This window comes from Hippopotamus amphibius, chromosome 4 (assembly GCF_030028045.1).
Source record: "Hippopotamus amphibius kiboko isolate mHipAmp2 chromosome 4, mHipAmp2.hap2, whole genome shotgun sequence".
NCBI lineage: Eukaryota > Metazoa > Chordata > Mammalia > Artiodactyla > Hippopotamidae > Hippopotamus > Hippopotamus amphibius.
Genome location: NC_080189.1, coordinates 71122404 through 71149025, shown reverse-complemented (window position 1 = coordinate 71149025; position 26622 = coordinate 71122404). Strand labels below are relative to the sequence as shown.

The window sequence follows — 26622 nt, the reverse complement described above, 5'->3', positions numbered from 1 at the left end:
CTTGAAAAATAGAGCTTGCAATTAGGGTATAAAGTTTCTATAATTTTAATATTTCAAGCCCAATTTTGTATCATCTTTCATGTTCCTATCTTTCTATTCTTATTTTTTTTCAGTGTTATACTCTGTAAATAAAAACTGGAATTGCGTACTAGAGGTAGACTTCAGATTCTCATTGCCTTCAATTATTATTGTGGCATTGGGATGGTTTTTCTGTATAAAGAGAGGCAGATGGTCTGGAGTTGATGCCAGTAACTGAATTTTACAATTACTAACTTGTCCATTATGTGCTAATAAGACTTTCATATTGATAAATAAATACATTTTTTCTAATACCTACTGTAACTTTTAAAGTAATCTCTGAAACTTACTTCTGTCCCCTTTTAAAAATCCCTTTGATATGTATTCTTTGAGTTTGCTCACAGATCTTTCCGAGGAAATGAACCTTTTTTTTTATTGAAGTGTAGTTGACTTAAAATGTGTTAATTTCTGCTGTGCAGCAAAGTGACTCAATTATATACATATATACATTCTTTTTTAAAATATTCTTTTCCATAATGGTTTATCTCAGGAGATTGGATATAGTTCCCTGTGCTGTACAGTAGGACCTTGTTGTTTGTCCATTCTAAATGTAATAGTTTGCATCTCCTAACCCAAAACTCCCAGTTCATCCCCCTCCTCTTGGCAACCACAAATCTATTCTCTATGTTTCTGATTCTGTTTCTGTTGTCATAGATAGGTTCGTGTGTGCCATATTTTAGATTCCACCTATAAGTGATACTGTATGGTATTTGTCTTTCTCTTTATGACTTACTTCATTTATATAGTATGATAATCTCTAGTTGCATCCAAGTGGCATTATTTTATTCTTTTTGATGGCTGAGTAGTATTCCATTGTATATATGTACCACATCTTTATCCATTCTTCTGTCCATGGACATTTAGCTTGTTTTCATGTCTTGGCTATTGTGAATAGTGCTGCTGTGAACATAGGGGTGCATGCATCTTTTTGAATTATAGTTTTGTTGGGGTATATGCCCAGGAGTGGGATTGCTAGATCTCCCTCTGTTTTTAGTTTTCTGAGAAACCTCCATTCTGTTTTCCTTAGTGGTTGTGCCAACTTACATTCCTACCAGCAGTGTAGGAGGGTTCCCTTTTCTCCACACCCTATCCAGCGTTTGTTATTTGTAGACTTTTTAATGCTGGCCATTCTGATTGGTGTAAATTAGGTGGTACGTCGTAATTTTGATTTGCATTTCTCTAATAATTAGTGATGTTGAGTATCTTCATGTGCCTTCTGGCCATCTGTGTGTCTTTTTTGGAGAAATGTCTATTAAGGTCTTCTGCCCATTTTTCGATGGGATTGTTTGATTTTTTGCCTTTTCGTTTTTTTTGAATCATTTCTTAGCCATCCATATTTTCCATTTATTTGAATGGTACCTAGAGAGGATGCAAAATATTTTAAGAATTAAGATCCTAAACAGTAATAAATCATAGTCTACTGGGTAAGTTTTTATAATGTATTTTTTAGTATATGGTATAAAAATAGTGGTTTTCATTGCTATTTCTAAAATGATTTATGAGTATGTTTTATGAAAAAAATCGTAGAGGTTGCATGTGATAGTTTGAGACATATGTTTTTTATATGTATTTGTGTTTGGTTTGTATTTTTAATTGAAGAATGTCCTACTACTTTTCACCCTATTTCCAGGTCACTGATCTTTCTGAAGACTATAGAGAAAAATTCATTTTCTTTAGTTGCCAGAAATCAGCCCTAAGTAAAATGAATTAAAAATGTATTCATTTGGCAGCTGGTATACTGTTTTGGGCTGGAAGGGAGAAGGAGGAAACAGGGTGTGTTTAATAAAGACAAGTATTAATTTGACTCACCTGAAACACTAACTTATGATTTTAAAGTTTCACTGAAATATGACAACAGTATATCTGATATTTTCAATTTCCCACTTTCTAAGTAATGTTTGCTGATGATTGTTTTTGATGCTAACAAAAGAGTTTTTTCTGATTGTCTAGTTTTGTTAATTTGAGAAATAGTGTTTGCTTTATACCCGAGTCTCAAGAAATAAGGTTATTTATTAACTTGAAAATAATGACAGAGAAGTTACAATGAATATTTAGTTAGAGGTAAACTACAGAGGTTTTATATCAAGAAACTATGCAATAAAATGTTATGGTTTCCTTACAGTGCTTAGAAGAAATGAAACGGGAAGCCAGGACTATAAAGATTGATAGAAGGTTGACAGGTGCCAATATAATTGATGAACCTCTCCAGCAAGTGAGTTTCAGTATGTGGTATTTGAATTCCATATATTATTGCTAGGTGCATTTCATTTGAAAATACTAAGAAATAATTTTTGCTATTTATGAAATATGCTGGAAATTCATTATAATGCTATCCTTGGATTCTGTACATACATAAAGATGCTGCCTTATTTATGAACTTATTTATGATAAGGTGTTTGCTTAATACAATATTAAAGCCTTTTGGTTGAATTTACATTTAGAAAAAAAATTTTTTACTGACATCTGGTAATGTTTCTAATTATTTTATAGATAAAATGTTACTCTTAAGCTGATGAACAAGCTTAGTGAGTGGCTTGATAAATCAGACATTTTTCCTACTAGTTTTATTGCTTTTTAAAATGCATATTTCTGATTTCATTCCAAAATATTTTAAAAATTGAATTAAAATTAGTCTCTTCCAAATTATTTTTCATTGATGCTTGATTGTGATTATTACAAATAATGTGTACTGTAAAATTCTAATATTTTATAGTTGAACCCATATTTAGTTTATATGATTTGTAAAAACAGTATACATTAAATTGTATTATTTGCTATTTATTGGCTAACATCGCTGTTGGCAGTAATCACTGGTATTAGAATTAAGTGAATTATGTCATTTTTGTAATTTGACTGCAATGAATCTGATGATATTCTCAAAAGAAAACATTTTTCCAAGATTATTAGTGTCTCTTGACCTTATTTTGCATTTCATTCCATCAAACTGATTAAAACTCTTCATTATGTTATAGCATTGGAAATTTATTTCTTCTGCAAGCTCTATCTTTACCTGAATTGGGGTGGGGCTTCACCATAGATAATTCTTTGGTTTTTTAAAAATTTGAGAAGTGGATGAATTGGGCTACCAAAATAATTTAAAATTTTTTGAAATGTTTTTTAGCATACTGATGCTTTTGTAATGAAGGCAGTTATTTACCACCACAATTTAGTAGGTAGAGAATAAATACAAATTGCAAATAATCCTTTTAGATTTTAGTTTGTCACCGTTACTTTTTAAATCCAAAAAAATTGTATTTTTTCCATATTTTTGTTTTAGGTTATCCAGTTTTCCTTGAGGGATTATGTCCAGTATTGGTATTATACACTAAGTGACGATGAATCTTTTCTTCTTGAAATTAGGCAGACTCTTCAAAACGCACTCATTCAGTTTGCTACTAGGTAAGGTCACTGCATTGTATTTATGCAGAGAAATTTAAAGATTGTTTATCAATAGGGAAAATAACTTTTAAATGGAAGGAGAAAATTGATTATTACAAGGTAAGTAGAACAGTAGATTATTATTGTGGGATAACTCATATTGTAGAACTAGAGCCTTAAAAACCTTTACTCCTTTACATTTACAGACCGTTTATCTTGTATAATCCCTGTTCTCTTAGTCTGTATGTCAGTTTCTTCCTCACGGTCCAGTTGTCCAGTCATATGGCTGTTCAGAGTCTTTCATCCCACTTATTGATGATAATTTTTTCCCCTTACCCAGATACTCTTGTTCTTTTTTGTTTTTAGTTGTATATCACTCCTTTATTATACTGTTCTGGAAATAAGATTTAGTACAGTTATGCTCAAAATGAGTACTGGGCCAAGAGGCAGGGCCAAACAACTGAAACATGATTCAGAAATCTGATACAGTGAAAGACACACTTGGACATGATCAAAAGGCATTTTACGGCCATAAAACAATAAGGCAGGGGAGGGATTCTGAAACATATAGCATGATGAAGTCCTATATCTTAGAAGTCAAGGAGCTTATCTCTAATTGATGGAAGGAATGATTTGTTTTCTGATGTCAACCACCACTAAAAACCCCAGAAGGTTTTTTGTTGTTGGTGGTGTTTTTAATATTAATATTTATATATGAATAATATATGAAATATATGTAATATGTACAAATATAGACGCTATATATGTATTTTATAATGTATTACACTATATATGTATTTTATATATAATGTAATACACTATATATATATATATGTATTTGTTTTTTGTAAAAGTAAATGCAACAGGTTAACATTCAGGATTGATCCTAATCTTCTGGCGCCATTTCCTCTGGAGTAAGGGAGGAAATGTTTGTTGGAATCCCCATGCAGGTTACATTCATCTTCTACTGGAATAACTAGAGCCTCCCAGACAGTCAGCCTGACTACAGAATAGTACAGGACTAGCTTTTGGGAACACAAATAAGCTCTCTTGTTCCTCCTCATTGGTCACACCTTAGCATGGTTCTCGCTTATCTCCTACTCAAGCAGGGCCTTAGTAATAAACAAAGCACTAGCAAAAAATCCCAGAATTACTGCCTCTCCACCCTCTTGAATAAGTCTTCCCTTGGCTTGCACTGAGGACCCATGCCCCATAGGTACTATTCTGACTAGATTGTATGAAGGGAGTGGGAGCAAGAGACAAAATGGCTAAAACAAAATTAGGAGCCACTAATTACCATCTGAATCTACAACTTAAGATGCCCACATACATGTGCAGGGAAGAGGTGCAGAGGAATGGGATGGGAGGGAGGGTTCCTTGGGAATGTAGTCTGCCTGCTTGCCTTCACTTCTTGGCCTTACCCTGGGAAACCACAGGCTCCATAACTTCACACATGAGCCCTTCATTTCCCAGGAACTCCATGGGCTTGATGTGCTTCAAGTTCTTGTCCAATTCATAGACAGTGGGACTACCAATGGCCAGGTGCAACTCAGTGGTAGCCTCTTCAGAGGGTTGACCATGCCCTGAAGGCTGTTGCCATGGGCTGTATTCAGTTACCCCCCTTCCCCTCTTTCATCTGGGGAACTGTTTTTTCATTCCAAAAGGGCAGAGCTCTGGCCAGTAGTTTCCTTCAGACTCTCACAGGAGGGTAGCTGATCTTCAGTGAGGTCTGCAAACCTGCAATCCTTATTGATGTTGCTGTAGAACGGATGGCTGAGCTTCACTGGAGGTGGTGGGACATGATAGCATCTTCAAATTTTTACCTAGGCTTTGTCGTACTTGGCATCAGTTTCTGCTTTATTGAGGCTAAGTCCTTGCTACTGGCAGCCACTTGCTCAGTGGCATCCAGTGCTGTCCAGAAGGTCCAGATTGCTTTCTTCTGCACCATGGTGAAGCAGATGTCAAACTCATAGCCAGCATCTTGTAGCACCTGCATATGGTGCTTCACCTCCTCATGCCTCCTGGGCTCATGTTAGCTTTACTCCAGCCCCTGAAGCTGTTCTCCAGCTTCCATGTGCTCTTTCTGTGTGGAATCAGCACCACCTTGTAGGTGGTCATGGCGGTGGTTCTGGGTGCAGTGTAGACTGGGGCTCACTGAGATTCCAAAGTCACCCCAGATACTCTTTTATTCCAGTGCTATGAAAATAGTTCAGCATAACTGCTCACTTTTGGCACATACCTAATGGAATCCTCTTAGAGGAAGAAAAAAACTAAAGGAGCGTAAATTAGTGGAGAATACGTATTCAGTTTATTTATTTACTTGCAGAAGAGAAGTGTATTTTAATGAATTTCCTTTAAGAAATTTTTCTGAGATATACTAAAATTCTCATTTTACAAACACCCCTTATATACGGCCTCCCATATGACAAAACATTTTGGTCTGTATACTTGTATTTAAAGTACTTGATTTTTGCAGGAGGGGCATTTCATATGCAGAAATTATTTTTGAAAGAAAGGATTTTATCTTTGGGTGAGTTTGCAATCTTTTTTTCTTTCTTTCTTTCTTTTTTTCTAAATAAAAGATTTTGCTATTCCCAGTACACACAGTGATTTTCCTGGGAGCCTATTGCCTCAAGACAGGAGGCTGCATTGCTATGCCATGAGTACACTCTCAAATCTGAAGGTGTTATTCTCCAGCCAACCCCTCTTCTTCCCCACTTAGGTTCTTGAAACATACTTTTGTACTTCTTAGAGTCTTGGAGAGTAGAGCTTTGCCCTAGGGCTCTTGCTTTGTTTTCATCTCTGTCCACGTAGATATTTCTAGCTCATGCTGCCCTGTTGAGACTTTTCTTCTATAATTCAGTTGATCTTAAGCTTTAGAATGGGAGGCGAGTTCTTCAGCCTCAGGTCACTGAGGAGGCCTGCAGTAAGTTTCATAGTTTGAATTTTAACCTTACTTAGATAAATGTGACCTCCTTCTCCCTTACGATTAGCAGCAAATGTTTGTGAAGTAGGCTGCCATAATTATGAGTATTTTCTGTGGAACACAGAAAATATAATAAAGTATAATCAGAGAACTCAGAAATTGGATTTTATCTCTTTTATTTCATATATGTAACATTATTGTGTGTTAGGTATTTTTTTAGGATCATTCTTCTGAATCAGTCATTCACTGCTTTTTTCTAGTAACACTATCCTAATGATTTTTCCCCCGTTTGAAAGAGTGGGAATAAGAAGAGTTCATTATCCTTGTGTCTGACTGCTTAAGAGTACGTTAAAATATACAAAAATTTAGACCTAGAAAGAACTTTGAACTAGTCATTGGAAGACTTGAGTTTGTATCCTGCTCTGCCATTTAGTTGTCGGATTATGAACAAGTATTTTAAATTTTTTGGATCTTGGTTTTTCTCATATGTGAAATAAGCCTAATAAATACATGCCCTATTCTGCATTCCTCACAGGGTTATTGTCAGGATCAAATTCATCTATTCATTCAACTAATATTTTGTGTCAACTAATATTTTGTGTCAGGTGCTGCAGTTTCAGCAGTGAATAAAGCAAAATCCCTGCTCAGAGGAATGTAATGAAAATAATCCTTGTGAAAATGTTTTAAAAAATGTGAAGGAACTTAGAAATTTGTTTTTATGCTGTCCAACATCCATAATTTCACAGGCAAGGAAGCTAAATTCCAGAAAGATGAAGGGATTAGTCCAAAATTATCTGTTGAGTTGGGGGCAGAGCGAGAATTAGAATCAAATTGTTCTTAACAGTAAGTATTCTTTCCTCCACTCCCTACCAGATAGGTTATGATCTAGATTATTCATCTTAGTTTCCCTCACCTTTCTTTTTTGTATCATTGCAGTGCTTTTCCTGTTTTTGAAATTCTAACCATCTTTTCTTTAAACTTCCTGTCATAATTTTTCCCCCCTTCTCTTACATTCTATGCTACAAGCTAAATATTTGGGTGATTACAGGAAGAGCCAGATTTCTTCCATCCTAGATTGATCTGAATTTATATCTTTGGTCATTGGCCTTAAGTTTTGGGGCAAATTAATCAGCCTTTCTTGAGCTTTAGTTTCCTTATGTGTATAAAAACTGATAATAAGTTACTTTTGAGGCTGCTTTCAGGCTAAAAACAATATGATGTAAAGCCTATAGCATACATTAAAGCTCAGTTATTGTTTGTGCCTTCTCTGTGAATGGCTTTATTTTTGTCCTTCATTGGCTTTTTCTGTTATTACTAAAGTATATGTCTTCACAGAGGCTCCTTGACTATTTCCAATGTGAATATCAAGAAAATTAAGTCTGGTTATAATCACTCGAATACTTTAAAAATTCTTATTCTTGTCTGCTGTGCACTGTGAGGCATAAGTTGTCATTTCTCTCCTTCAAATTACAGTCTTATATAGGGTTTTTAGCCAGGGGCCCATGAAGCCCTGAAGATGTATGCAAAATTGTCTGTGTTTTTTTTTCCTATTGAGTGTTTCCATAGATTCTATTTTCAAAAAGGGCCTATGAACCCAGAAAAGATTTAGAACCACCAAATTCTAGCGTTCATATGTATTTATCACCTTGGGAAAACAATTACAGAATATCGGCATAAAATAGAATGCTCATTTTGAGATATAACAGGAAGAAAAGAATATACTTAGAGTCTGAAGTTCTGGTTTTGAGCTTTAGCTCTGTTTATTTAGCTGCATTATTTATTAAGCTCTATGGTCTTGAATGGGTAAAAACCATAAATTCCTTGAGTCTAGTGATAACCTATGTCTGCTTATCAGGTTGTTGTTAGGATTAAATGACATCACATGTGGGAGAGTACATTGTAATAACAACACCTCATACTAACATTAGTACCTGTTACTCTAGTAACAGTTTGGGGAAGGCAACCTTCCCATAGCACTCTTGAGTTCTCTGTGGAACCTGGGCATAAATTAGGCTGGAGCTTTCGGGGATGAATCTGTGATAACCCATGTATTTTTTATTTTCCCTTCAAATAAGATAGTATGACATAGGAGAGAAAGCCCTGGGAGGTCTGTATTATAATTCTACCTGTACCATTAAGATACAGTGTACTTAAAAAAAATTTCTTAGCATCCCTGTACAACAGTGATGCTAAACTTTGTAGCAAACTCTTGAGTTGTGAGGGGCAAAGGAGATGATGCACATGAAATAGTTCATAAAGTATCTGTCAACTAATAAAAGACTTTTTGAGCAAATTATTTGACTTCCTGTGCCTCAATCTGCATCAGTAAAATGGGGCAATTTTCTCATAGGGTTGTTGTAATGATTATATGGGGGAAATGTACATGTAAAACATCATAAGGATCTGGCACATGGTATATGTTCAGTGAATGTTAACTTTTTTTCATTATTGTTGTTTTTATTATTTATTACATTCCTAGGATATATAAACAGATTCTTTGACCTTGTCTTCTTAGCTTTATTTATTTACTTACCTTTTTTTTTTTTTTTTGAGGGGGAAGGGAACGGGAGACAAAATTAAGGCACATGAAATGGAGAGAAATAAAGTGGTTATTTGTGTGGCATTTAGAGGATTTAATCTAGAGATAGAATGGACCAGAGTAACTGATCAAGGCCTCATGTGGATTGAGGCCAAAACTGAACTTCAAGAATGGATATATTGAGATAGAGAGGGATATAAAGGACATGTTAGGAAAGAGGAGTAGTATGAGCACAATTCTCAGAAGGGGGATAAGGTTAGTGTGTAAAGAGGTAGAAGTGAACAAGGAACCTTGTTCTCAAAAGTGAAATGTGGCTGCTAACTCTACACCTCTGTTCCCCTGAACCCTAAGATTAGTGGAGAGGAGATATATTCTAATGCCACTGTGTTTCTTCCTGAAGGGTTTTCCCATGGTGGAAGGACATATGGATTGTAGGTTCTAAGATTCAGTGGTCCTGATACTGATAGGATCACTGTTTCTGGAATGAGGGGGGATTTTGCTACTGAATTCAGGTCTGGCTGCTCACCACTTGAAAGCCAGCACTCGAGAGACAAGTTTTGGTTGAAAAGGAAAGCTTGCTTTATTCAGGAGGCCAGCAACTTGGGGAGAAGATGGACTCATGTCCAAAAGCCAACTCCCCATTGGTGATCAGGGGGCAAGAGTTTTTAAAGGGGAGTTTCAGGGGGGTATAGATAGAGGGAGGGGTCTTTGTGCAGATCAGCATAGTAAGCTCTGATAGTCACCTTGAAATTGGTCATGAGGTGGTCTGATTAGCATCATCTTGATTGCTTTAAGTATCGTTCATCTTCAGTTCCAGGGTCAGTTTGTTCCTGTTTCCTGGATGTCAGTTCTCAGAATGGTGTAAGATGGAGCAGCTTATGTCATGGTTACAATCTCGTAATCATGTAGTAAATTTTTTCCACCTGGTGGGGGTTTTAATATCTGTAAAACAGCTGAAAGGCTATGGCTCTATTATCTATAGCCCTTGAGGAGGAACTAAAGGTCCTTGACTTTAATGACTGAACTATTATTAGACAAATTACTATTTGTCCTGTCTGACTGTTTTCCTTTAGTTTCTGTATTTTCTCATTTCTTTGATTAAATTTATTCTTTGGCTAAAGTTTTTCTACAGACAAGAGGCAGGTGGAAGACATGATGGTGGTGGTGGGATCTGTCCAGGGAATGTCTGATAGGGTCCTGCTTGATTTTAGTTTGTTCTGAAAGGTTTCCATTTTTTCTCAATAGAAGTATAAATTGTATGTTCCTAGACTTGTCCAAAAGGCACGTACAATAATGGACAACAATGGACATTTGCAACAGTGAAGTTTTCTACTCGTCATTTTATATTCTTTGCCATTTGAAAACTTAACTCAAAAGAGACATTAATCAGAAAGATGCAGAAAGAATTAGGAGCCATCTAAATATTTAAAAGGGGAGAAAAAGTTAAAAGTTTTTATGCCTATGGAACAGACCAGGAGTGATTAATTGTATATTTTTATAATTCATATACTGTACAGTTTTCTCAAAGTCATTGGTTTTCAGTATATTCACAGAGTTGTGCAGCCGTCATCACAGTCTGTTTAAGAACATTTTAATGACCCTACAAGGAAACCTGGTATCACTATCAGTCTCTCCCCATATCCCCCATAAAGCTTCTAGCTCTAGGCAATCAATTATATACTTTTTCTCTCTATGCATTTGAACATTTTGTGTGAATGAAATAATACAATATATGGTCTTTTGTGACTGGCATCTTTCACTTAGCATAATGTTTTCAAGGTTCATACTTGTTGTAGCATATATTATTACTTATTCCTTCTTATTGCTGAATAATTTCCCATTGTATGGATATACCACATTTTGTTTATCCATTCATCAGTTGGTAGACATTGGGGTTGCATCTATGTTTTGGATTTTATAAAGAATGCTACTGTGAGTACTCATGTACATATTTTTGTGTGGACTTAATATTTTCATTTCTCTTCCATGTATACCTTGGAGTGGAATTTCTGGGTCATATGGTAACTCTGTTTAACCTTTTGAGGAACTGCAAAGTTTTAAGAAGTGGCTACACATTCTTGCCAACAATGTATGAGGGTTCCAATTTCTCCACATCCTTGCCTGTACTTGTTATTGTTTGTCTTTTGATTGTAGCCATCCTGGTGGGTGTGAAGTGGTATTTCATTATGGTTTTGATTTGCATTTCTCTGATAGCTAATGATATGGAGCATCTTTACATGTGCTAATTAGTCATTTGTATATCTTCTATAGAGAATGTCTGTCAGATCTTTTCCCTATTTTAAAATTAGGTTATTTATCTTTTTATTATTGAGTGTACTGTACTGCTGCCTGGTTTTGTAAATACAGTTTTATTGGACAATCATGCTCATTTGTTTGCATTTTGTCCATGGCTGCTTTTGTGCTACAGTGGCAGAGTTGACTGAGATGATGTGGCCTGCAAAGCCTAAAATAGTTGCTGTTTGGCTCTTTAGAGGAAATTTGCTGACCCCTAGAATAAATAGCTTTGCATCCATTAAATATTAAGAAGTATTAAGGAAATAGGAAATATATTAGAATAAAAATCATACAAATTAGTATATACTGTATGATTTTAGTTGTGTAAAAAATTGTGAATATGTGAGCATAGCCAAGAGACTGAAAGAAAAAAACACTAAAGTATTAACAGTGATCTTTGTTTTTTTAAAATCAATCAATCAATTTATTTATGGATTTATTTATTTATTTATTTATTGGCTGTGTTGGGTCTTTGTTGCTGCACGGGCTTTCTCTAGTTGTAGCAAGCGGGGGCTACTCTTTGTTGTGGTGCAAGGGCTTCTCATTGCTGTGGCTTCTCTTTTTGTGGAGCACGGGCTGTAGGTGCGAGGACTTCAGTAGTTGTGGCACGTGGGCCCAGTAGTTGTGGCTTGTGGGCTCTAGAGCACAGGCTCAGTAGTTGTGTTGCATGGGCTTAGTTGCTCCACGGCATGTGGGATCTCCCTGGATCAGAGCTCAAACCCGTGTCCCCTGCCTTGGCGGGGGAGTCTTAACCAGTGTGCCACCAGGGAGGTCCTGGCAGGAGGATTCTTAACCACTGCACCACCAGGGAGGTCCAACAGTGGTCTTTGGATTGTGGATTTATGACTAATTTGTAGCTGATACAGAAAATCTAAAGAAGCAAATTACATTTTACAAAACAGGCACATATTATACTTAAAGCCCAAGATAGATAGAATATCTAGGATGACTTTTTTCAACTAAATTCATTTTCCTGTTTCTCTGTTTTTCATATTTTTAGGAACACATAAATAAGAGAATCCGTTTTTCAGCTGTAGATGACATGTTTTGTATAAGTAGCACTGTATCTTTATTTCTTGGAAAGTTTTCTTGAAGCTAATGCTTAAATATAGTGTTTTGTACATGATGGGGTAGTGAATACTCAGTAAATTATTGTTAATCGAGTTTCCATTTATGACTTCCTTGGTAATTTTTTCCCACAAAATTTAATAGGTCTCACTGTTGGGTCTAGGAATGTTTCATTTACCAGGTAAATTTTACTGAAAACCTTGTTTATTAAAATACTTAATAGCATGAATTTAATTTTTAATAGTTAACATTGTACTTAAGAAGATGCACACTTAGCCCCAGGTTATTTTTTTTCTTTTCCTATAGCTTGATTAAGGCTTCCAGCTCTGTGTTCTTTACACTTAAACCCTAAAATAGGTGAGTGTGTTTCATGTCTGTTCCTTTAAGTTTTTCTTTATATTCGAGATCCAAGTTCTTTAGAACTTCTGTATCATTGACCTCTTTGAAGCATTGGGGCACAGGATATAGAACTTGGATTATAGAAGGTGGATTTCTTATGTGGAATTGTAGTTCACTAAATGCCATTTCCTTTACTATAGTTCTATAAAACTTCATGCCTCAGTTTTTCTCATTTTTCCACCAATTTGTTTATAACTTTTATGAGTCAGAAGGTTTTCTGTTGTTAAGGGATAGCAGAGAAAACACTGAATTGAAAGTTAGGAACCCTGTTTTTGTTTTTTAACAAAGCCTTGATCTCAATAACTGTATAATCTAGAATAAGTAATTTAAGTTTTGACGCTGTAATTATAAGGGTTTGCTGAAATCAGATCTCTTTCAGTTCTAAAATACTGAGATTCCTTGGTATGGTTGGAACTAATCTTGATTTGTTTGTTTTCACTCATACCTGCTTTTCAAAACACTCGCTCACATTATCTGTCACATGCCACATTTTGAATACCATTTGGGGAGTTATTTTTTATAGTGTTTTGAGTTGCTAATTAGATTTAATTTATTTTGGGATTAAAGTGCTCCTCTGGTCTGTTGTTTTTCTAATAGTCGATCTTAGAGTAGGATGATGATAAAATTTGTTTAAACCTTTTATTATTTTTCTGCATGGTCAGAAAGGGTACAAAACTTCAAACATGGAAGGTATATACTAGTCCAATCTTTATAGTTAAAAGTCTTGTATCAATGAAACTTTAAAAGTTTTAATTTAATTATCCAGACTACTACAATTCTCTATAGAATACTAAAAACAATAAATTTGTAGTTTTATAAGTCTACTACTTTAAGTTTTGTGAAGTGTAAATGCTCCCACCCTGGTTGATTTTAAGCTATCAGTGTGAAGTCACTGAATGTGGGGTTAGGAGAGAGATGTGTACATTTGGTTCTCCCACTTCAGTACACAACAGGGAGGAGGTGCAGCCAAGGGAAGGGGGCAGGCAGATCAGTAATCATGAAGTAATGAAACTTGTTTCATCTTGTGGCTGCTAATTTAGCTCCCATGAAAGAGTAATTCTCCATATATTTTTGAGGATTAAATAGTAAATTTAATGCAAGTTCAGGAATGTGAAAAAAATCAGTTTCATTATTTTATACTCAATCCTTATAACTAAATCCTTAAAGTAGATTTTAAAAGGGAAGCAGAGGTGCTCTAGGGAGGTGGTTATGACAACTTGAAGTATTTATAATATGAGCAAATTTGAGAGTAGAAGAAGGGGAAATCGTTAATGAATTTAGGAGCAAGTTTATAATTCTCTGCTTTTAAAATATTGCTCAGATTCAATTTTAGGCTGATGCTTTTGATGCTAACAAAGTACTCCCTCAAGGACTCTTAAAAGATGGAAACATGTAAAATTTAAAGAGTATATCCTTTATAATAGTGAATTCTGAGGGGAAAGTTACTGTCTGATTCAGTGACTTAGGGAAGGAATTTTTTCTTTCAGAGATAGGCCACCTGCTTTTAGCAAATATGTCTGAGTCAGTTGATCAAAAAACCTCTAGTGGAATAAAACTTCTTAAAATGTCTTCAAAGATGCGCGTCAAAATCTACACAGAAAAACTAGGAATTTTGCTATACTAATGATTTTTTTAAAATGTATGAGTTTTCTACTTAGAAGGTAAAAGACCTCATATAGGAGATTAATATATATTATAATTTTATGCAGTTGGTTATTATATTGCCCTTATTGATTAATATACATTTAAAAAACCTTTATATATGTATATGTGTGGATAGACACACACACATGCTATGCAGTATACAATATACTGTGTCTTTCTTATTTATTTATTTATTTATTTATTTGCCACATCATGCAGCATGTGGAATCTTTAGTTCTCCAACCACGGACTGAACCCATGCCTCCTGCATTGGAAGCACAGAGTCTTTACCACTGGACCACCAGGGAAGTCCCTGCTGTGTCATTCTTAATGTTTTAAAATAAGATCTTAGTAGTCATTTCTATGAAAAAAATAATATAGCGTAAGGACATAGCATTTATTATAGGATTGTTTCTGTGGAAAAATCAATTTTTACTTTTATCATTTTGGCATAAAGGACCTTTTCCAGGACAGTATTCTGCCGAGTGTATGAAGATTGCCTCTGCTGCCAAGCAGTCAACGCACTTCTTTAGTTAGGGAAGTCTTCATGACAGCTCTTGCACAGACCATGCTCATCTCCCTCTTTTGCTTATTCCTGTATCCTTCCTTTCCCCGTTTAAATACTAGTCATTTATCAAGATTTTTTTTTATAGTGTGGTGTCTTTAATCCTTTTTGACTTATGACATAGCACTTAACTTCTGCTTTCTATGTGTGAATATTGTCAAAAATTTGTAAGCTATTTTTTGAGTGGTAGCAATTCTGTACTGTGTAGTAGAAATTCTCTTTAGTTAGCCAGTTATTCTCCATTCCCTTTGGAAGACATATGACTCATGCCCTTAGCATTAAAGTTAGGCTGATAGACTACTTTCTAGTACTTCTGCCTTTTGAGTTTTAAGCTTATCAAAAGTCAGTTGTAAATTCTGGGCACAGAAAGTCATATGTTTTGTGGTGTGAGCTGAACGTGGATGCTTTAGAGGAGGAAAACAATTGAATATGTTAAAAAAGGAAGTTGTATTTGTTTCTGAACCTGTATACCCAGGTTATACTTTTTATTATAATCATATAATTTAATTCACTCCTACATAGATTGAAGAATAAGAGTATGACGGGTAGTTCCTATGAAAAATGAGGTCACTTGATTTGGAATTTACTCAGAGCTAGTTGCTAAATAGATTGTAATTGAATTAGGTGTGCAAAAGACAACTGTAAAGTATTGGTGAAAAGCCTTGAAAGACTTTTACTCTGCATTCGGATTTATTCACAGATGTCTTTAGTTGTTAGGCCATTTAAAAGAAACTGGAAACCAATAACTTCCTCAGTGTGGGAATGATTTGTTCAAGATAAAGTCTGCATTAATAACACTTAGCAAAACCTTAATCAGAAGGTCTACTCTTAGTCTTATGCTGAAAGATTTATATGATTTAAATTGAAATACATTCATGATTCCTTCTTTTGATCAAATATTTTGATTTACTTACCAATTACCACTTTTTCATGTACGGTATTCTTGTGTGTGTGTGTGTGTGTGTGTGTGTGTGTGTGTGTGTGTGTTGGGAATGGGTATTTAGTTAATTATAGATTCTTAAAGCTGTAAGTGTCTCTAGAGAATAACCGTGGGAGGTGACGTGACTTGCTGAATTTTACAACTAGTGAAATGGTGTATCTTTTACTTGAATCAAGGACATGTATGCCAGTCCAGTTCTCTTTACAGTTGATTTTGATGTGGTTTTTTTTTTTGTGTGTGTTGCTGATGATGAGCTGTATACTGCTTAGAATAGATGGCACCAGTGAAGCAATTTATGTAATCTCAATCTCAGCCCATGTATTTGGGACATTCATTGCCTTTTTTAGGCATTAACATTAAGTAGCTTTGGGGTTTAGAGAGGCAAAAAGAGCTTCTCAATATAGGTACTGTTTCAGAACTTTAAGGAGTAAAGAAGCAGCTGTTGTTATGTGGTTCATGTGGCCATTCTCCAAGCATCTATTAACAGTGCTCTGACCCTGAAAGAGATCTCAATAAATCAGCATGTATTGTGCCTCCAGTGTTTAACATATTATTTAGCCACTGGGGACACCACTGTGAATAAAACAAACATTGGAATAAAACACAAAATTCCTGACTTCCTGAGATTTTTTATCTCAGCAATTGAATTATTTAACTGTAGGTTGTAAGTGCTATAAAAAGTGAAAAATTTGCTGCTATGAGAATATGTAACCAGAGATCCAGAACTAGTCTGAAGAATAGGGCAGAGGGTGCGGGTCAATGAAGGGTACCATGTGGAATTCATATTTTAGATGAACTCTAAAGTATAAATGATAATTGTCAAAGGAATGTGGGGGAGAGGTGGTGAATTTGTGGAGCATGGACAGGGTGAGCAAACTTGGCAGAGGGAATAGCCTGTCCAGAGGCTTTGAGATAAAAACAGAAAAGAAAGGAAGAGAGTGGAACAGATGATGAAGTAAGCAAGGTCCCCGCTATGCATGATTGGGGAGTCATTAAAGGGTTTTTAAAGCTCTTGTTGTGTATTAGCATATTTGTATTTTTAAAAAGTTCACTCTGGCTCGTCTATGGAAAACAGAGTGGAGGGGAGACTAGAGTGGATGTAGGAGATCAATTAAAAGGCCAGGAATAAGATGTTGGTGTTAGAGATGAAGTTAAGGCATGGCAAACATATATTCAGAGACATACACTTTATAGTTTGACTTTTGCTTTTATTCTTGAATTGCTCATTTGCATTCCTACTTAACTGTCGTAATTCTTACAACCATCCTATAAAAAGATATATAAGCTTCAGGGGCCTAATATAAATTTTATATTTTCAGAGTAGGGTTTAATATATCCCTTATTCTCTTGGTTATATAAGAAGTATACTTTCATTTTCAAATTCAAGAAATGGCATCTTCTGAGTAATAATAAAATGAAAGTATAGATAACAGGATTCATTGTATAATAATCCAGGTGTTTTTACTAGGAGTCATGTGGGGGAATTTGTTTTTTATTTTTTTAGTTTTTTTTATACATCTTTATTGGAGTGTAATTGCTTTACAATGTTGTGTTAGTTTCTGCTGTAAAACAGAGTGATTCAGCTATATGTATACATATATCACCATGTCCCCTCCCTCTTGAGCCTCCCTTTCTCACCCCTCTAGGTCATCACAAAACACTGAGCTGATCTCCCTGTACTATGCAGCAGCTTCCCACTAGCTATCTGTTTTACATTTGGTAGTATATATATGTCATTGCTACTCTCTTGCTATGTCCCAGCCTCCCTTTCCCACCCTGTGTCGTCAAGTCTGTTAGAAAACCATAATTCAGAAAGATATATGTACCCCAGTGTTCATTGCAGCACTGTTTACAATAGCCAGGACATGGAAGCATCCTAAATGCCCATTGACAGATGAATGGATAAAGAAGATGTGGCACATATATACAATGGAATATTACTCAGCCATAAAAAGGAATGAAATTGAGTTATTTGTAGTGAGGTGGATGGACCTAGAGTCTGTCATACAGAGTGAAGTAAGTCAGAAAGAGAAGAACAAATACCGTATGCTAATGCATATATATGGAATCTAGAAAAATGGTACTGATGAACCTAGTGGCAGGGCAGGAATAAAGACACAGGCGTCAGGGAATATTTTAAAGCGAAAAAGAGCCTTGACTGTAGGGATAATTTAAGAATAAATACTGTTACAAGCTCTAATAGAAAACTGCCTGTGGATCAGTAGAAGAAAGTGTGGCTGTTACATAAAGTGAATGATTTTTAAATTTGTATTTACATTCCATTTATTACATATTAGTCATATACTATAATTTTAGAAAGCACTTTACTGTCACCAAAATATTTTCAAATTTTAAGACAAATACTACTAGGAATTATTAGTAGATATTTTCTAAATTATTTAAATGGGAAGCCATGTACTACTGTTGTTCTTATATTCCTAACCTAGAACAGTTCGAGTTGAGATTTATGTTAGATTTGTATGTATTCAGTGGAAATGAGTCAAGCAGAGGAAGAATAATGATCTTGGATAGAGAATATGAAATACTGTGTTCCCTGTTTTCCCCACCCTCAACATATTTGTATATTGAAAGTAGAAATCTATATTTAATACTTAAAATATTTTTATATTTGCATTACTTGTTAACTTTCAGTCATTTTAAATGTCATTATATCCTTTATAATGAATTGAGACAGGTTTAAAATGCCTTCTAAACTTAATAAATTTTGTTTTGCTTGAAAATTTCAGTAAATTCTATAAATAGCACTGTACAATGAAATGGAACACATGTAATTTGAAAGATTATATACTATGCTTTCTTCTAAATTTAGATGAACCTTTTATGGATTAAATGAGCTAATGGCCTGTACCAAGTAAATTTTGTTCTTATGAAATTTTCAAGTTTGGATGATTTTGTACAAATATTCATGTAAAGATTTTTGAAAGATGCTTACACAGATTATGCTTTTCTTTTTAAAATAAGAAACAAAAAGAGACTCCAGAGACCTCTGGGTTTAAGTTTTATTTTAGGTTTTATGTTGGGACTGAGTATTGTTGCAAAGTTTAGTGTGTGTTCATATACGCGGCTCTTACATTCTAAGTAATGAAAACCCCTCCTCAGATCTCATAGCTCAGGTTACCTCTATTTTTGTTAAATTGATTTGTATTCATGTACTTATAATTTACTCTTTCTGTGTATATAACAAAATCATAATTGTGCATTAAAATTATATGAATGTTAATAATTTATGTTTTTATTTGAAAACAGCCATCTGTTATATTCCTTAATGCCACTACCACATTTAAAAGTTTTCTCAAAAGACAGTAATCGAGTCAGCTTATTCAGTAGCTTCTTCATTATACTTGTATGGTGAATTAGCATAATGAATTATGGTGTACTTTTGTTTGCTCCCTCATTGCCAAGCATCTTCATGTGACTAGACTCTGTCTTCTATTTATTTGGTATGTTGCTAAAGGGGAGAATTAATTTTAGAGCTAACTTAAGGAAAACAGCACTGAAAAAAAGTTTGTTTAAAAATACCACTGAATCCAAGGAGATGTATAATCTGTTTTTGATTTATCTGTTGTATTTGTTATCTGTTTCACTGGTATACTAAATTAGCAATATTTGTTGAGGTCTTTTGCTTTTGAGATAAGAGTACTAGGTAACTTAATAAAATTAGTAATCACCTTTTTCATGGGTAAGTGTGGTATTTTACATTACTCTTTAAACCATTTCCATGTGACTTTAGTTATTTCAGATAGTCAAGTTTTTAAGTGCTTGTATGTGCAAACAGAAACCAGTCAGGCTCATACCAAAGGTATTTGGTTCAAAACTTGGAATGTATAACTAAAAGGAAGAATGTGGAGAATTCAGAAAGGGTTCAAAAGGAACCAAGAAATATCTGAACTGAGTTTTTAAAAGCAAGCAAAAACATTCTGAATTCCTAATGTATTGTTGTGTCTGGGGTGAGAAATTGCATAATATACCTGTTGTCTTTTCTCTTATTTATTTTAAGCACTTAGTACTTTTAAGCTTTGGCACATAAAATACTTCAAAGAATATTGTTTGAGAATTTAAGTAGATTTGATAAACTTTGGGTCTTTTGAATGGGAATGCTAAGATGTAATAGTAGTTAAATGAATAAAATCATAAAATCTCAATATAAATAAGTTCAGTCTCTGCGGTAATCATGTTGTCTTTCAGTAGTCATTAAATAAATTTATTTTTTTGATTTAAAAAGCATTTATATAATGTGTTTTTTATAAGGTCAAAAGAAATAGACTGGCAACCTTACTTTACTACACGCATTGTAGATGATTTTGGCACACACCTACGAGTATTCAGAAAGGCTCAGCAGAAGATAACAGAGAAAGATGATCAAGTGAAAGGTAATATCTTTACCCCATTTGAAAATTAGGATTTTAAAATCTGTTTTTCTTTATTATCCTGTGGTCTTGAATTGTTCCTTCTTTGTCCAGGTACAGCAGAAGACCTTATAGATACCTTCTTTGAAGTTGAAGTTGAAATGGAGAAGGACGTTTGCCGTGACCTAGTGTGCACATCTCCCAAAGATGAAGAAGGTTTTCTTTTTAATTTAACTTTTTTGAGAACAGTAACTGTTCACGTTGGTTAGAGACAAGTTAGCAGAACCAGTTAACAAATATAAGGGTAAAATCTATGAGTGAAATTATTCTTACAGGACAGGCAGCATAGTAAAGACACTGTTACTATTCATTTTATTTTATAGCTCTTAAAAGTAGTTTCCAGATTCTTTTTTCTTTTTTAAAGGTCATCTTTAAAATTTAAAGATGGCAATTAAAGAGTACCTCTTTTGTCATCTTTTAAAATATAGCAAACACAAACATTTTATAATTATAAATTTATTTTACTTTTTTTGATGTATAGTAATTTATCTTCTCCTTGAATTTATTATTTCTAGTTCAAGAGTACACCTGTTACCCTAAATATTTTCTAAGGGAATGATTATAATATTTCAAACGAAATTTATTGAGTTGAATGGACTTTTCTTTTTGAGAGGTTAGACCAGATAAGATGTCTTTTCCTAGTTTTACAACGATTAATAGTCTGTGCTACTTGGCACATTTTTTTGATTATCAGGGTTAGCTATGTAATTATATTCCCAGGAAGTATCAGCATACAAACAACTCAGAAAAGCATTTCTAGTTGTGGAAATTGTTCTCTTAGATTTTTAAAATGTCCTCAGCTTTTTTATTTCTTTGCCTTTCTGCTTTTTCTCTTTTTTCTTCTTTCCTTTTTATATTTATTGTGCAATGTAGTTTTTAATTGCTGCTTCATTAGCATTAATATGAAATAACTAAATGTAAAAATAGATATAATCATGTGCAGTCCTTTTATGTAAATCAAACCCTCCTCAATCAGTAAAATATTGGGCTGGCCAAATGTTCATGTGGGTTTTTCTGTAATGGTACTGAAAAACCCGAACGAACTTTTTGGCCAACCCAATAAAGACGCACATACTCATTACCTACCAAGATAGTGAAAGTTCTTTCTTGAAAAAAGAATTACAAGTATATTTTTAAATGTGTGGATAACTTTTAAGTATACAAAGATGTGTGGCAGAAGTGTAGAATACATGGTACAACTAAAACTTTTGAGGGAAAACACTTTTGTAGTTGAAGTTTCTCAACAATTCAAACTGTGGGATAGAACTGGGCAGAAAAAAATATGTATTAGTTTGATTAATGAATAGTTGCTACTTGGAGAGTGATAAAGGAATATTTAATGAATACTGATTAATTACTAAGATAATAAGCTGGTATAATCAGGAAACTGCTTATTTCTACCTTTATTTGTGTTTTATATCAAGAGTAGGTAGAGACTTCATATTTTCTAATGTTATTATAGCTACTTTTTTGTTTCTAGGATTCCTAAAGGATTTGTGTGAGGTCTTATTATATTTATTGCTACCTCCTGGAGATTTCCAGAACAAGATCATGCGATACTTCGTCAGGGTAAGCTTAAACTCATACCAAATACATGGCTGTAAAGAAACTTAGAGTAGTAATTATTAAAATTTTTGGTCCCAGGAACCTGTTACACTCTTAAAAATTATTGAAGACCCCAAAGAGCTTCTGTTTATGTGGGCTTTATCTGTCGATATTTATCATATTGTAAATTAAAACTAAGAAATTTTGGAACACAGAAATATACAAGCCCACATTTCATTAATGGTATCATTATACCATCATGTTCCTTTTTGAAAATATTACTGTATGCTTGTTTCCTCCTACACCCCAGAGGTTCCTGGACAACACCTTGACAACTGAGAGTTAGGTACTTGGATTTTTGTTTATAACAAAGATATGTTTTAAACTTTCTTTAATATAGCTTTACGTATAAATTTACCTAAATTAGGCTAATTAAAATAATACTTCCGGATAGAAACTTTTTTAAAAAACCTGGGTAGCTGAGCTCCTAACTTCTTGTCATTGGAAAATAAGTCAGATGAGAATAGTAGTCTAGGACTCATTTATTCCCTGGGTGTAAACATTTGGAGTAAATTCTGTGTACAAATGTAAAGGAATAACAATTTGATTTTGGCTACTGGTTATGACTGAGAAATGCTAGCTACATTAGCTCTTACCCTGGCTTAATGGGTAAAATTAAAGTTTCTAATTTTTCTAAAAATGAAAGCCTGTGAACTTTTTAGTCTATCATTCTGCAAAACAGATATACCAGTTTCTAAGGTGTTTGTTACTATTTAATGCTTGTTTGTTATTATTTAAACAGTATCAATTTCCTGATAGCTCTCTAACTTGAGTTCAGTGCACTTCTCAAGTAGGGTAATGGTACTGTGAAGTGAGTGGAAAATGCTTGATTTTGATGAGAAGAGTCGATAGGTAATATATAGTGAAGACCAATTATTTGGGCTAGTCATTATCAAGGGAGGTAAATATCTGGCATACCTATCACTAGATTCACATCTACCACTGAAGGAAGATACTGCTAATCAGTCATCATCCTCATTCATGCTGATTATTTGGCAGCAGAGTCTTTGTCTGCCTGGTACTCCAGGTAGCCACTGTTAGGCAGTGTCTCAGCAGCATTTCACATGCCTGGCCATGTTTTCCTTCTTGAAACTCTGTCTTTTCTTGGGTTCCAGGTGGTTACTGTCTTCTGTTTTTCTTCTCCTTTGGTCCCTTTTAGTCACCTTTATATGCTTTTATTCCTCTTCTGGTTAACTTTTAAATATCCAAGTTGTTCAGTTCTGAACCCTCTTCTTACTCATCCATTCCTATGGCTTTAAACACCAGCCAAATGCTAATAACTTCCAAATTGATGTCTTTAGTCCAGACTTCTCTGCTGAGCTCCAGGTCACTTTGACCAGCTGCTCACTAAAGTCACTATTTGACTGATTCACAGATCTTTTAAACTTTAAATGCCCAAGATGGAAATCTTATTCTTGCCTCCAGATCCTGCTTACTTTTTATGTCTTTTCTTTATGCCAGTAATGACCATCCAGCAAGTGTTTTAAATCTCAAGCCCTTTTAAAAGGCTTACAATAAGACTGTGCATGATGTGGCTTTGTTTACATCTCTGGCCTTCATGCCATGCTGTCACTGTATTCCAACCACACTGGTTTCTCCAAAAGTGCCATTTCTCCCCAGCATAGGGCTATCCCTTACTCTTTTTTTTTTTTTTTTTTTTTCCATCTGCATAGAATGATTCTCCTTATTCTCTTTGGCTGAATTGTATTTGTCCCTCATATCTCACTTCCTCAGAAATGCCTCCCCTCTGAAAGCCCCCTCATAATTCCCTATTAGTGTAGGTAAGTGCGGTTTTCCTTCGTAACATTTACCATATTTTAGAATGATAATTTGGTTGTTGCATTTACTTGCTTGATGCCTCTTTTCCCCAATAGAATCCTAAGTCCTGTAAGGACGGGGGCCATATTTTGTATTTATCATCATTATGTACTTAGTGGTTATCACAGTACCTGCCACATTGCATATACCCAATCTGGGACTCAGTTTTAATGCAAAAGGAAACCTGTTTGTCCTTCTTGATGGCTGTGGTGCACATGCTACTGCAGCTCCTTAAGGATTAAACTGACTTTTAGGAGACAGGAATGAAGATCAGTCTTGTTATATGTGGTTATAGTTTAAAATAAGTAGGATTGTTTAAAGAGCAAATATGTTTTGCCATAGATTGCTCTTTTAGACCAATATTTCATTTCTTTTTGCTTGAGTCTGAGTGAGTATAATTGTAGAGCACTGCAATCAGTTTGTTTTTCTGTTAACTTGATAGTACTTTATCAGTTTTCTTTTGTTGATAATTAAATCCAGGTTTTTCCAAAAGACATTTTGTTCTTATTAAATAACATATTAGAGAGTTCTTAGTTCTTTCGTTCATATGGATCCTTTGTATGGCTTGTACAAATCACAGTATATGATTGAGATAATTGCTGTTTAAGTGCCTCTGCTTTCTTCCGTTACCATGCTTTATTGATTTAAAGATTCATGGCCTCAATGACTGTATATTTTAAGTCTTCATATTTGGCAGCTGGTGCTTGTCTTAAAGTATGTGAAAATTATATGGAAGTTGCTACATATTTTGGAATATTTAGAGCTCTCACCTGTGTAGGAAATGTTGAGTCACATGATTACATCTTGACTAACCAGACCCTTTCATGAAGCAAATTAGGAGATCAAAGTAGTTTTCTGAGACATGTCAACTGTTTGCATTAACTAATAAGAAGCATTAAATTTATTCAAAAATTTTGTCCACATATTTTTTTTCTCACTTTGAAAAGAAACTTGCAAAAAACACTTTTTTATTTGTGAATTTTCTCCTTATAAAGTGCATTTTAAAATTTGAGCATCTGTGGTCAGATACATAATTTGAAGGAAAGAATTATGTAAATAAATATAATTTTCAATAAGTTAGAGATTAAAGCTAACCTTGAATGAATAAGAAATTTCTTCTGTTTTGAGACTTAAGGTGTCTCGAAAGACATTTCAGAAGGTTACTGGAGTCTCCATTAGTGCCTTTTGGAAGTATTAATTCATCATGGGACAAAAATTGTGAAAGACTTGTACAACTTACAAAAGTAGAATTTATATAAAATATTTCTCTAAAGGAAAATAAAGTGAAGCCTACCTTCTATGAACTTACACTAGAAAATGGCACATAAATTAGAGATCTGGAAAGGAATAAATAAATTGGTCCTTTACTTAGAAAAGTGAAACATCCTGTTAAACTTGTGGCTATTTAGCCTCCCCAATATTCATAAGAAATGGTATTTCATAAATTTAGATATCACAGGCATAAAGGACTGAAGAGTAATAACAGGTAAAAGTATTGTCTTAGTAGAATCAGCACTAAATTCTTAGTTTCTTCATTTCCATTATTTAATATTTATCAAATTCCTGCCATGTTTAAGACAATAACCTTGAGAAGAGGCTAAATATTTTTGAAGATAGATAAATCGATAGATTAACTAATCTCACATGTATACAAAAAGTTCCTTGAGAGCTATAGTGTATTAGAGAAGTAGAAGACACAAAATTACATAGAGAATGGTATGTGATAAATGGCATAAATACAGGGCATTAGTGTATTTTAAACATGTAAGTGAAAAAGTGTTCAGCTGGAATGATCAGGGTTTATTTAATTGGATAGTTAATACTGTAGTCAGTGCTTGAAGGAGAGGCAGAATCTTAATAGGTAGAAGCATAAACAGCTGCAAAGAATGGGAAAGCATCTTCTAAAGAATGTTGAGTGATTGTATTAACATAAAAGTTATTTTAATTATCTTCTGTTAGGTAAATTTCAAACATAGACAGGTATAGAGAATAAAACAATAGATATTTATGTACCAACAACCCAGATTTAATCAGTGTTAATATTTTGCTGTAGTTGCTCTGTCCCTCCCTTGAAGGCAGTCACTATTCTAAGATTGGTATCTTTTCCTTTTCTTTTTTTGTTTTTATACTTTTAATATAGGTGTAGGAATCCATAAACACATACAGTGCCATGTTTTGCCTTTTAGAAATGGGTATAAATGCTAACATATTAGAGGTATCCTTTTGCTTTTTTTCATGCAACTCTACTTCTTATTGTGGCCATGTATCCAAGTTGTTATAGGTGGCTTCATCTCATTTAACTGAGGTATACTAACTCATCTTTTTGTAAAATGTCATTTATCAAGTTTTACTTTTATGTGTACCTTACCTTTCTTAAGTTATAGCATTGTGTTAGGAAATTTACATTGTGCTATTGATTTGAAAAGTATATTAGATTAAGTTTGTTTTTGTGTTTTAAAATTTTTGTCTAGGAAATCCTTGCACGAGGCGTTCTTCTTCCATTAATAAATCAACTCAGTGATCCTGATTATATTAATCAATATATCATATGGATGGTATGTATGTACTTTCTAAAATCATAACTCCTGTTTTTTGTTTTTTTTTTAAATATAATTTTTTTTTATTTTTTGGGGGGTACACCGAGTTCAATCATCTGTTTTTATACACATATCCCCGTATTCCCTCCCTCCCTTGACTCCCCCCCCCACCCTCCCTCGAGTCCTCCCCACCCTCCCCATCCCAGTCCTCTAAGGCATCTTCCATTCTCGAGTTGAACTCCCTTTGTTATACAACAACTTCCCACTGGCTATCTGTTTTACAGTTGGTAGTATATATATGTCTGTGCTACTCTCTCGCTTCATCTTTCTAAAATCATAACTCCTGTTTTTAAAACAGTTTTTTAAAATGTACAAATATGATTTGGAGGTCAGGATGATTAAG

At 34.3% G+C, this 26622-nt stretch overlaps 1 protein-coding gene and 1 pseudogene across 7 annotated transcripts in view; one reads left to right on the top strand and one right to left on the bottom strand.

Annotated features, from left to right (window-relative positions):
* The window catches only part of SNX13 (sorting nexin 13), a 136756-nt gene that overhangs the window by 53997 nt on the left and 56137 nt on the right, over nucleotides 1-26622 (top strand). For all 7 annotated transcript variants that reach the window (XR_009053155.1, XR_009053156.1, XR_009053154.1 and 4 more), the window contains 6 exons: nucleotides 2201-2290; nucleotides 3356-3477; nucleotides 20102-20223; nucleotides 20314-20415; nucleotides 21740-21828; nucleotides 26154-26237. Coding sequence is in view for 4 of the 7 variants with exons in the window: in XM_057731326.1 (XP_057587309.1) it covers nucleotides 2201-2290; nucleotides 3356-3477; nucleotides 20102-20223; nucleotides 20314-20415; nucleotides 21740-21828; nucleotides 26154-26237 (609 nt within the window). In the remaining 3 variants the exon portion in view is untranslated. The remainder of the gene's footprint in view (nucleotides 1-2200; nucleotides 2291-3355; nucleotides 3478-20101; nucleotides 20224-20313; nucleotides 20416-21739; nucleotides 21829-26153; nucleotides 26238-26622) is intronic.
* On the bottom strand, nucleotides 4861-5574 carry LOC130851269 (phosphoglycerate mutase 1-like; annotated as a pseudogene).